At 35.6% G+C, this 12,971-nt stretch overlaps 1 protein-coding gene across 1 annotated transcript; it reads right to left on the bottom strand.

Moving 5' to 3' along the window:
- Nucleotides 1-202: 202 nt before the first annotated feature.
- On the bottom strand, nucleotides 203-9,536 carry cibar2 (CBY1 interacting BAR domain containing 2). The gene is made up of 9 exons (XM_026914287.3): nucleotides 9,259-9,536; nucleotides 7,832-8,066; nucleotides 7,137-7,205; nucleotides 5,732-5,833; nucleotides 5,599-5,604; nucleotides 3,853-3,957; nucleotides 3,637-3,750; nucleotides 2,218-2,376; nucleotides 203-1,331 (listed from the first exon to the last, which is right to left on the bottom strand). Exons 1-9 carry the CDS (start codon nucleotides 9,390-9,392, stop codon nucleotides 1,146-1,148), a joined length of 1,110 nt encoding a protein of 369 aa, XP_026770088.3. The 5' UTR covers nucleotides 9,393-9,536; the 3' UTR covers nucleotides 203-1,145.
- Between the last annotated feature and the right edge of the window lie 3,435 nt (nucleotides 9,537-12,971).

Raw genomic sequence — 12,971 nt, 5'->3', positions numbered from 1 at the left:
GGAACCCTGGAGCAGTGAGGCAGTAAACACCACATATATAAAAGTATATATATATATATATATATATATATATATATATATATACATATGATATCAAGTTAAAGATTTACATCTTCACAACTGCTTTAACTGTTGAAATATTCGGTCTCTGGGCAAAAAGTAAGCTCTTTGGTGTAAGTTTCATGTATTTATCATAAAAATCCACAGCTCATGCATTTGTATTTGTTTGCGTCTTTCAATTTACAAAATCCTAACAAAGTGAGCCGCTAAATGAAATTGTTGGCAGTGTCTGGAAGATGTTTTTGTCCATTTGGTCTTTACTCATTATTAAAGTATTAAACTGCAATACATCAATACATTCCTGTTTACATGCAATAAGTGTTAAGTGCGTTCCACGTGGATGTTAATTTCGACCCCTACAAATGGATCCATTATAAGACTTTTCACTGTGAAGGGTGGAGAATTCAGAGGGTGTAGAATAGCACAATGATCTGTAGCTTGTAAACGTTGGTGCCCTCTCCTGACTGAGACTTTCACATTGCCTCGGGTTGCAGCCTGGTCCTCTTTGTTCAACATGAGACTCTAGCATTCATACATCTGTTGACGATGGGTCATTTACCGACCCAAATTAAGAGTGGAATAATTTCAATATTTTGTTTACTTTTTTTCTTTTTTTTAAGAAAGGCTTTATTGACATCATCACACAATCAACAAGTCTATTAAATGTGAAAGTCAGCAGAACAATTAACATCTTCTTGTTGAGTCTATATTGTTACAAAAGCATATTAAAGCCTTGTAGTGTTTATGATAAAGTCTGTTTGCAATATTGAAGTAATCATAGAAGTGGATTTTAGATTTAACGACATATAAACTCTTGTATTGTACATCTGTTTAGGTCTATTTATACTCGGCAATACTAATAATTAGCAATATTTAATTTTCGTCATTAGAATACAGTACAGCATATAATAATAATAATAATAATAATAATAATAATAATAATAATGTTTTGATTGGGCAGTAGGTTCTGCTCTTCGTATTTAGATCATTTACAAAATTTATCGTCAATAAATTACACGCCATATCACATGTTCACTATATTTTTTACACACTTTTTACACACATGATGAATTGATGAACACTTCTCATTTCTGTCTGCGAGTTGTGGTATACTGAGCAGCATAGGATTGTCGTAAAGTCTGTGGCTCCTCCACGTCTTCCTCAGTGTCGTATCTCTCCTCCTCCTCTTCTTCTTCCTCCTCCTCCTCTTCTTCCTCCTCTTCCTCCTCCTCATCCATCTCCTGCTGTCTGCGGAAAGTTCTGTTCAGAGACTGAAGAAGAGAAACAGGTGAATGAACAACATCTTTAAACACACTAGAAAACCAACGATGGAGTTACTGTGTCTCCTCCCTAAAACAGCATGTCCCGAATTGTTTTATTCATCTTATAACACAGCAATTTCCCTTTTTTTTATTAATTAAAGAACTGTATATCATACTTTTTACCATTTATAGCTGCATTTAATGTCGTGGAACATAAAGAGTTAGTTCCTGTTATCTGTAACGTTATAGCAGCTATAAACAATCTACTTACAGAAAACTTAACATTAACATAAACCTGGGATTTGCAGCTGCACTACTGTCAGAGATGCTGTTGTAGAAAATTAACCAACCAATCAGAATGGAGACTTCAACGCTGTGGTAGAAGCTCTTATTTGCACTCAAATCAGGTGAAGAGAAGATATTTGGTCATTTAAAATAAATATAACAATAATACCATGAAATATAATAGGATCAGAGACTTCTTTAAAGTGATGCCATAGAAGAAGCCTTTTTTGGTTTTCTAAGGAAACTTTTGATTAATGGTGGCAGCAAGAAATGAAAAAATTACCACCACATAGTATGGTGTCATGTTGAAGGGCTTTTGTGGTGGAAAGTTTTGTGGTAACAAAGAATAGCTCAGGAATCATGGAACAAAACGTTGAAACGAGTGAATTCTTCAATAGATATTTAAGAGCTCTTCAGATTGTCCCCCTTTAAAAGTTCATTCAGAAAACCCTTGAGGAACCTTTTCTCTAAGAGAGAGTGTAGTGTTAGATCATGTACAATCCTTAAGGGGTTCTCGTCCTCATTTATTATAGAAAGCAGTCATAAGTCGTGATGTTTCCCCTTTAACTACATTTTCACTGATAAATTATTTATTTCATGCTTCAGTCACCTTTTTCGGCTGATCCGAGGTTCGCATGGGGTTAGAGAGGCTCGGCTGGTGAGTCAGTCTGAGTGTAGACTGAGTGGGACTCGGGTATTGAGGCACACCAGTGATGGGAGTTGTGTTTTCCCAAAGAGGACCAGAAATCTGGATTTGATTCCTGAAAAACTGTAGAACAGTTTTAGGACATTGTCTAATGAGTTCTTTCATTTGTACATGATGATAAATTCAGCGATAATCTGCAGGTCGACAAAATAGTTAGCAGAAAAAAAGCGCCTACGCTTTTACCATCATCAAGAAATTGAGATTCTCTGAATACGCAAATTAGTAATTTGAATAGACTCCGTTTACATACTGAATGATTTGGTCCTTATATTTAGTGACAATAACGTGCTCAAAACTGGAACTAGTTTTATACTGTTTGATTAAATTTCGTTGCTGTGCTTTTGAACATATTACACCAGAGTGAAAAATAAAATGAAACAGTTTTTGATTTACATCGTAATCTTCATCACATTGTAATCTTCATCACATTGTAATCTTCATCACATTGCTAAATCAATGCTTCTAATACATAATGTAACCATGTAACAATGAGCATAAATAATACATTAAGCTCATAGGTTTATCGAGACTTATATGCTATGCTGTTGTCTCCGCTGATGCTAACAGGGACGACCAACCGGCTAACAAACAAACAAACAATTGATTGCTATTGCAGTCTGAAATTGCGTTGAGTTTTAACTTTGATTACCAATCTGCTGAGCTTGTGCTTCCTGCAAGCAACGAAGAAAACAATGATGCACATCAGCTCTATAATATTGTTTATAGATGATATGTATTGATTCTCAATAAAATGACGTTGCTTGTTTGTATCAATTATTTGTCTTTCTGTTTCATGCTGTTGTTTAACAGTAATGTTGCAAATGAACTAATGGAACAATTTCCTAATTTCCCCCAAGGGAAGTCCATCCATCTCCATCCATTTCCATCCATCCATCCATCTTCATCTGTCCATCCATTTATCTATCTGGATATATATATCCATCCCTCCTTCCGTATATCAATAAATTATATATTCATTCTATTTATCCATCTATCCATGCATCTAACCTTCCATCCATCCATCCTTCCATATCAATTCATCTATCCATCCATTTATCTATCAATCTATCCATCCAGCTAAACAGCCATTTCTCCTTCCATGTATCTGTCCAGCCATCCAATTGTCCATATATCCATCCATCCCTCCTTCCATATATTATTTCACCATCTATCTATCTATCTATCTATCTATCTATCTATCTATCTATCTAGCTATGAGTAGTTTCTATTTTAATATAATTTAATATTACAAGAAAGTCAGTTTCCCTTAAAATAGGAGTGAAGAAGAGACTTTAATGATATATTGAATCACTAAATATTCACCTCTAGATCTTTGTCAATGTCCATAGTTTCCAGGTTGTTGAAGGTGTGTGTATAAACTTCCAGAGCTTTGGCATGGAAGAGCATCTCCACCATGATGAACTCGGTGAAGATACTCTGAAATAAGAACATTTAATTAGGTTAGGGAAATGTATAACCCAGTTGTGCTGATGGACCTGTACTTTTTGTGTACGTTGTACTGGAGACAAATTTACTGACCTTTACATCCCACAGTTTCTGTCTCTGGAAGTCAGTGATGGTCTCCTCCATTTGCCTGGAGCTCCTGTTGGCATTGCTGCTGGCTTTCTGCACATTTGTTTCAGCCTGGGAAGGATTGAGCAAATCAGGAAATCCATGATGGAGGAACACAAATAATCAGCATTTCTGTAAACGCTCATTCTTACACATGATTAGACTCACAAACAATAATTCCGAAGGAGAATAATCGATCTGAATCACAAGAGCAAATCCACCTCAAAAGAAGCCAAATTAAGGTTTTGGTGTGGCCTGGTCAAGGTCCTGACCTGAACCCCACTGAGATGCCTAATCAGGCAGTTCTCCAGTGTGGCTGAATTAAAGCAATTCTGCAAAGAAAGTGGCCGAAAGTGCCAGAAAGTGATAGACTGATCTCACATTATTGGAAGCATTTGGTTGCAGGTGTTGCTGCTAAAGTTTTCACAACCAGTTATTGCATTTAGGGGGATAATTACTTTTCACAAGGGTGATGTGGGTGTTGCATAACCTTTTGCCTTCAATGATCATTTAAAAACTGTTTTGTGTTTTCTCCTGTTCTCCTTGTCCTATAATACAAATTTGTATGAGGTTCTGAAACCGTTTACTGTGACAAATATGCAGAAATAGAGGAAATCAAGAGGGGGCAAATACTTTTTCATAGCACTGTATGAATATTTTCCTCATGGTGTAGATGCTCCTTTATATTTAAAGGTTGTAAATCTATATTTTAATATCCTTTTTTCCCACAGTTGTTTTCAAAGAAGAATAAGTGTACAGAATAAAATGTGTATAAAAAAATCCAAGTAAAGTGTACTAAATAGATTTAGAGGCAACGCAACAGAATTTAAAGTAAAATTTAGAAATGGAAACATGCTTTAGTTAGTTTTTGTTCTAAGGGTGCCAATAATTATGACACATTAAATTGTGTTCAAATTTATTTTTGATTTTTTTTTTCTTACAATAAATTCATTTACTTTAAATAAAAAGTTAAATTTCTCTCATATATTCCGTCTAAATGTATATACATATTGTCAGCTCCAGAATTATTGGCACCCTGGGTAAAGATGGTTTGTGAAAATATGAATGATTTAAAGTTATTCTTAGAAAAAAAAAATTACTAAATCAATAATTAGATGTTATATTTGTTCAGTACATTATAATTATAAAAATTATAATTATCATTTTAAAAAAGCACTGCTTTTTTCCAGTATATAGAAGATTATCTCTGTCAAGCTCATCTTTCGATTTTGTGGTATATTTTGATTAATTGTGCTTATAATGGAAAAAAGTACTTAATTATTTGAACATTGGAAACACTGTATAACATTGAAACATGAAAATAAAAACACTCATATTGTGTCCTAAGTTTTGCAATACAAATTGTTTGTACAGTTTGCAATTGTTGTGTTTTGTTGTTCCCACTATAACAGTATAATCAAATGAACCACAAAATGGAAAGAAGAGTTTGACAGAAATAATGGTCAGTATACTGGACTAGCAATTTTTTTTTAGTTTTTTTCTTGTTTTCAAGGATATTATTTTAATTAAAATATATTGTAATATAGTCCAATTATGTATTTATATATTGGATGGTAGTAAATTGTAATACACTTTAAAGTTTAGAGATTTCCACCCATGTGACTGTGAGAATGATTATTAAATACTAAAATTAAAGACCACATTATTAAAATGATGTCTATCACAGATAACCTCCTGTCCCTCTGTGTTTACCTGTGTCTGATGGAATGGATTAAGGACAATAAGCAGCACTTCATATTGTTGGAGAGAAAACCTAAATAGTCAAGCTGTAATATCTACATTAATGTGAAACGTGATGAGAAACGTGTGTATTTCTGCAGGATACGATGCTCTGTCTGTCTCCTGGGTTCTTCAGCCGGAGCTTTTCCAACCTCTGCAGCTCCTTTATCTCCCTGTTACGATCCGCACTAAACCTCTTCAAATCTGCCTGGAAATCAAAAAGGTGCAGATTTTATATTTCTTAATTTCACTTTTAGGCCCTAGCATTAAAATGAAATACATAGTATTATCACATCTATAAAAAATAGCTGTTAAACATTTTAAAACATGCTACAATGTCTTGCGTAAGTATTCACCCCGCTCGAAATGTTATACATTGTTTAGCAACCTGGAACTGAAATGGACTTAATTGGGATTTTATGTCATGACTCTTGCCATCAAATGGAGTCACCTGTGTGCAATCAAAGTGTCACATGACATCACTATAAATACACCTGTTTCTGGACGGCCACAGAGTTTGTTCTGGGAAAGTATCAGTCAGGATTTGGTTATAAAAATATCCCAAACTTTGAAGATGCCACCAAGACACATTAAAGTCATTACTGAAAAATAGATGGAATATGGTATGACAGCTACTCTAGAGGAGAAGCAGTCCTCTCTCTGGAGGAAGCCATCAGGAAAAGACCGGAAGAGTCAGTAGAGATGGTAAGTATTGATGGAGACAGGGAAGAAAATCTGAGCTGTACTGCACCTGAGTGTATTTGACTCACTGTTTCCTGCGATTCTACTATGGCTAAACATATTGAATTGTAATTATATTTACACTTGACATCGACACTATCCCTTCAATGAATTCAGACCAATTTGGTCAAAGACACTTGTAATTTAATCCATTTTCCTGAAGCTATATCAGACTCTGCTCATAATGACACCAGAGACCCGTACTGTACAGCAGTACAAACTCTTCCTCTATCAGCTTATCTTCTAATGCATCCAGCAATTCTTCATTTGCTTTATTTAAATGACATTTGTGACTGGATAAGTAGGGGTTTAGTCAGAGAAGCAAGAAAGAGGCCAATGATACGTGTCAACACGATGCTACCACCACAATGCTTCGCTGTAGGATGTTGTTCTCAGGGTGATGAGCACTAAGGGGTTTCTGCCAAACATAGTGCTTTGTTCCAAGGCTAAAAAGTGCAGTTTTGGTTTCATCAGACCAGAGAACCTTTTCCAACCTGCCTTTTGGCAAACTACAAACAGGATTTGATATGGCTCGCCGCTCTTCATAAACATTACATAATGTGGAGTTGAGGGGGTGAATACTTATGCAAGTCACTTTACTCAGGGATATGAAACTATCTTCATTAAGAAACTATACTCTCTAAAATAACTCTCTACTTATTTACCTTTGCACTTTTGAGTCCTTTTTTAATATGTGGTCGTAATAAATGCAAGGCATAGACTATATTAAATTTTTGTTTAATAGACTAATCTTCAGAAGTTTAACTCACTCGTTTAGTTTTCACAATATTCCCATATGCCTTAAAAGGAGCGACCACACGCGTTTCCAGCCTCTCAACCTACAAAGACACAACATCAGCTACATAAAGAAAAGCAATATTTCAAATTATATTTTTGGAATATTTTCAAATATTTAAAAACAGCCATTTAAAAAAAAAAAAAAAAATTTTTAACATAACAATATGTATCTATTTAATATTTAATAAATGAATCAATGACATATTTACTAACATATTTGATTATGATTGTTTTTTTTCCATACAAAAAAAGTTTACTTCAAATATTTCATAAATATTACTTTCAAAAAGATTTCATATATTCACCATTATTTCTGTAAATATTTTATTGTGACTTTGGGGCATCATTTGATCAATTGTGATTATAATGGAAACACCACACGTACACCATTTTTTGAACATTTGAAATATAACATGGTATATCGCCAAGCATTTTACATGTATTTCCATATATTCAAGGAAATATAATTAAGGAATTATATTCACAATCATAACCAAATGCAATATTTATATGGCAATAAAATTAGTTTTCTAAAAAAAAAAGGCCAATTTCAAATATTTACATATATCCTGAAAATATATTTTGATATATTAATATATTCATTTTAATATTAATATATTTTCCGTAGTCACTTCAGGTATGTCATTAGATTTTCATTTCGTCTCACCTCAGCCTGTCTGTAATCCTGCACCATGGCTAAATCTTCGGAGAAGTTCTTCAGGCAGATTCTGAGCTCAGGGCCTTCGGTGCTGGCGTATTCGTGCAGCTGCTGGACGAGTGAGTCGGCTTTGTCTCTCAGTTTGGCCGTTTTGCGGGTGTACGCGGCGAGCAGCGTGCAGAACTGACCCATGTACTTCTCAGCATTGCTTATAGTCAACTCCATACTCTTCAGCTGTGCATCTCTGGGGAAAAAAATACGCTTATATAGTTAGACAAGTTGAACTGCATATGACTGAGTGCAAAAGATAGGACAAAGTAAAGAAGAAAAGTGAGGAATAAAGCACTTAGGGATGTGATGTTATAGGGAAATAATCAATGACAGGGTGGTGTGATGAAGCAGGATCACTGATACCATCCTGAAGTTGATTATTTTCCTATAACAGCACATTCCCAAATCTTTTATTCCTCTTATACCAAAGCAGCTTGTCATGTTACAGAGAAACCATGCAGTGTAAATTCCTCTGTCCTGAAGACTTTACCATATCGGAAAACTTTAATGTTAAATCTCCTAACAAAATATTTCACTATATCACCTGTTACATACTGTAGTCAGAGGTAAAGCTGTAACTTTAAGTTTTATGCCATCTTCAGGACAGAGGAGTTTATGCTTTGTGGTTTTTTGGTAACGTGACAAGCTGTGTTTTTTTTTTTTTTTTTTTTTTTGTCCTATTAACTTCAAAAGCAAAAAAAGAGATGCTGGAGAGGAAATGACTGGTTATATCTGCAACAACATAAGTGAGAAAAGGAACTAACTTATTTCACAGACAAAACATAACAGCAAAAGGTACTATAAACAGATTTTAAAAAAAGAGTCATTCTTCAATAAAAAAATGTTAGTGTTGAAAAATTGCTGTGGTAAAAGAGGAGTAAGAGACTTCAGGACATGCTGTAACAGGAAAATAATCAATTTCAGGGTGGTGACAGTAACCCTGCTTCATCACACCACCCTGTCGTGGATTAGTTTCCTATAACAGCACAACATGGTGTGTTTTATTGCCAGCTAATAGGTAACAAAAGACATCAAGATAAATAGAAGCCCATGTGCCTTAATGTGTTTCCATTTGAGGTTGAATTGAAACGCAGACGTTTAGGAGCTGACTTCAGACATCAGAGATATTAAACTGATAATTTATATACATAATAATCCATAATTCACAACATGAAATTAAATATAAACTGGCACTGCAGTTGTATACAGTATGTTAAACAATATCATAGTATCAAAATAATGATGCTAACTGCTAACTTAAGCAGGTTTGTGAAGAATTTGGCTACTTTGCATTGTGTAAATATGTAAGTAAGGTGCACCAATGAAATATATGATGCATATTTAATTATTTAATCTTATCATACATCATTCAAATTGACCCGTACCTGGAGAAGGCTGAAGAGGTCATGGTGGGATGAAAACCCGATTCTTCTCTTTCTTGTGGTGGTTCCTTTCTTCTTTTCTGAAGAACAGGTAACTGAGCTGTTGCTGTGGAGATGACAACAAACCAACTCCTCATGTTGCATGACTTTATTCTTCACCACAAGAAGGCAGCAGAGTCATTCTATTGGAGCTTCTGCTATGTGAAGTGGAGGAGAAAAAAATAGTTTTTTGTAGCACAGGATTTTTGTGCATGTTCCATTGTGTGTTCATTTGTACTGAATGATTCTTTTGCATCTTTACGTTTATCTGTATCAGTGTGTAATAATGATGGACAGGGTGTGGTGCTAAACCAGGTTTTGATGTTTGAGCTGAGTTTCCCTTGAGGACTGGTGTTGTGATAAACACTGCAGACTAGAAGCAACAGAGCCTCCCTAAGGTACAAACTAATGACTTCTCGTTCGCAAAAGAGTTGGTTCTTTCAGGAGCACTGAGATTTGACTCACAGACATATGAGCAGTTTGTTAAAGTAGATGTAAGAAATGTCACGGTGTAATGAACCGTTTTCATTAATACCTAATGTAAACATCTGAGCAGTTGGTTAATGTGAATTTAAGATTTAAAGTAAAACAGTTTAAGCAATAGGTGGGCAAAAAAGAACAACTATATCCCAAAATATTGCACATTTTGTCTGTTTAGAGAAAAAAAATTGGCTCAGGAGCTGAAAGAGTCGACTCTTATTTGTGAGTCAAATGAGCTGGCTCACTAAAAAAAAGACCTATCCCATCACTAGTCCACGTGCCTGCACATCAGATTAGATGACAGATTCTCTCATGATAGTCTGCAGTCCTAAAAAGTCCTATTGGTGATTTATTTTTTTTTTTTTTAGATGTTCACCATTTTGATACGTTGATCCAAAATGTCTGAATTTATCGCAAAGGCACTAAATCATACAAATGTGAGAGCTTCATAGTAAGCAATCTGGGTCCCTAGACAACCAAGGAATTCTTTAACAATTTGCAGTTTTGTCTGTGACAGCATGATCATGACGACAGCCGTGCATTATAACGCCAGCTGATAGGAACTGCAAAATCTGGTGGCTGTTAAAGGATTCAGTAAAAGCTTAACTTTAAATTGCTGAAAGACTTATGGACTTCATAAGAACCTTTCACTGAATTAGAAATGTTCAGACAGGAATCAGGTTATAATTCATGCATATCTTATTTCCCTTTCTTTCTTGAGCAAGCATGGCATTAATTCCAGAGCCAGAGCTTGGCCTCTGAGGATTCTTTATTTGCTGTAAGACTCTCCAATCAGAGCGTTCACCTTCGCCCTAACGGCGACAGGCAGCAGATCGTAATTCATCACTGGCGTCTCTGCATGGCTTGTTTTCTGTTCTTTCCTGTCCGTCTCTCTGATTCTGTCCTCTCCCATGTCGCTCTCGGGGATGTGATGAGGTCAGAGCGCTTCCTGACTGAGGACAGCAGCTCTCTGATGACCGTGATGGAGGAGGTGTGTGTTTACAAATGAGGAGAGAGTGAATGCCTGCCAGACCACAACCATAATACAAGCCTGAGGCTGTCCCTGGACACATACACACACACACACACACATACACACACACACACACCCACTCACATGCATGATCAGAACAGGCCAAAACCTCATGTGAGAACATACTGCAGTGATGTTGTCAGGGACGGAAGCTCTGCCAAAAATGCAGAAGTTAGGGATTGTGTTGTCTCTTATGTTTGGAGAGATGTGATGAGTACCAAGGTTCATCAACAGATACACACACAAACTTCTTTTCATTCAGACTCCGACTACAATGATGCCATTCAAACTGTTGAAATTTTCTGCATGCAGTTCACACCTTTGTGGCTGCCAATTTTATCTATCTATCTATCTATCTATCTATCTATCTTTTAGTAGTGCTCTCGAGTCAGGAGTTTTTCAGTGGTTCGCCAACATTTTTGGCTACAGTACCACCTTTAAATTATTTTCAAAGCTAAGTAGCTCATTTTTTTTAAAGAAAACTACAAGTGAAAGAACATGAAGCAAATAATTTTATGCTATAAAAAGTATTTAATGTAGCATCTCCTATATATATGCCAGAATGTAAAGGAATTAATAATTCAGTCTTGCACTGTTATAGGAAAATAATCAACAACGGAGTGGTGTGATGAAGCAGAGTGACAGATAACATGCCAAAGTTGATTATTTTCCTATAACAGCAGGTTCTGAAGTGTTTTATTCGACTTATACCACAGCAATTTGCCAGTGATTACAAATTTTATTTCTTAAAGAATGCCATTACTTTTTATCTGTTTGTAGTTCTGTTTAATGTTGTGAAACATCCACAAAAAGAGTTCATTCTTGTTAAGTCTTGTGTTATAGCAGCTATAAACAGCCTTTCCTTCACCTGCATATCTTCTTTTCTCTCTCATGAAGTTCCTAAGACAAAAAATTCATGTTACTGAGAAACTGCAAAGCTCAAACTCCTCTACGCTGAAGATTTTCCTGTGTCATAAAACTTACTGTCTGTTACAAAGAGCTGTTTTTTTGCTATCACACTGAAAACATGTAAGGTTTGATTAATGACGGCCAACATTTATTTTCATTTCTGTCTGCATCAAAAAAGAGGCCGATGTTTAGGGATCGTGATCAATGGCCTTCCTGCGAATAAGAGGGAAAAAGAGCCACTGGGATTTATGTAAGAAGTAATAAGGTTTTAGTCAGCCGAAGTGGAGAGACAGACAGAGAGCAAGTCAGAGAGTCTGTATTGTAATCCAGTGGGAGCGATTATTCCGTCAGGAAGCCGTGTGTAATACATTAAAAAGTGCGAGAGATTTATTTTATGTGTGCGCTGATCAGTAAAACATGCAGGCCCATTACGTTTATGAATTAAGAGCTGAACAGTAGAATATTAGATCTCGCAGATTATAGTCTGGCTCTCGCTGCTCACTTTATGACTGCTGATGTCTTCTTACAGTACTGTGATTCAGTGTGTGTGTGTGTGTGTGTGTGTGTGTGTGTGTGTGTGTGAGAAAGTATATATGATTTGCAACACCAAGCATGACCCTGGAAAAGAGGCATATTACTAGAGAAGTGTGTATGTGTTTGTGTGTGCATGAGTGTGTATGTATATGTGTATATATATATATATATATATATATATATATTGCTACACAAAGCATGACCCTGGAAAAGAGACATATTACTAGAAAAGCATGTGTGTGTGCGTGTGTGTGCGTGTGTGTGCGTGTGTGTGCGTGTGTGTGCGTGTGTGTGTGTGTGTGTGTGTGTGTGCACTATTCTCCACTGCAAAACAAAGTACCAACATTTTTGGCACCAGACCACTGGAACTGTTTTTTTTTTTTTTTTTTTCTCCCCCAAAATCTACCGGTCCACTATTTATAGAAGTCCATTTCTGCCATGTAGAAAAAAAAATCATAATACGTATAATGTTTTTCCTTTATTTTTGGAAGCATAATATGGCAAAATCCTGGCTTACTATCTCCAAATCTCAACATTTTTGGAAACAGTATCTCAGTATTTGGATTCTTTATCTCAAAACCTTTTACTTCTTCTGACTTATCTCCAAATCTCAAAATCCTGACTTATCTCAAAATCCTGATTTTTCTCAGATTTCTGTCTACAAAATATTTTTAATTTCTTCCCTCATTATGCAGATTTTCTTTCTTGATATTGTGCCAAA

This window comes from Pangasianodon hypophthalmus, chromosome 6, assembly GCF_027358585.1.
Source record: "Pangasianodon hypophthalmus isolate fPanHyp1 chromosome 6, fPanHyp1.pri, whole genome shotgun sequence".
NCBI classification, from domain to species: domain Eukaryota; kingdom Metazoa; phylum Chordata; class Actinopteri; order Siluriformes; family Pangasiidae; genus Pangasianodon; species Pangasianodon hypophthalmus.
The sequence above is the reverse complement of the archived record's forward strand: the minus strand, read 5'-3'. Positions and strand labels throughout refer to the sequence as shown.

Coding starts and splice junctions, on each gene's coding strand:
- cibar2 (XM_026914287.3), bottom strand. CDS start 9,392: ATGAGGAGTTGGTTTGTTGTCATCTCCACAGCAACAGCTCAGTTACCT. Junction 7,206..7,831: donor AGGATTACAGACAGGCTGAG/GTGAGACGAAAT, acceptor GTGTCTTTGTAG/GTTGAGAGGCTGGAAACGCG. Junction 2,377..3,636: donor ACATTGACAAAGATCTAGAG/GTGAATATTTAG, acceptor ACTGTTCTACAG/TTTTTCAGGAATCAAATCCA.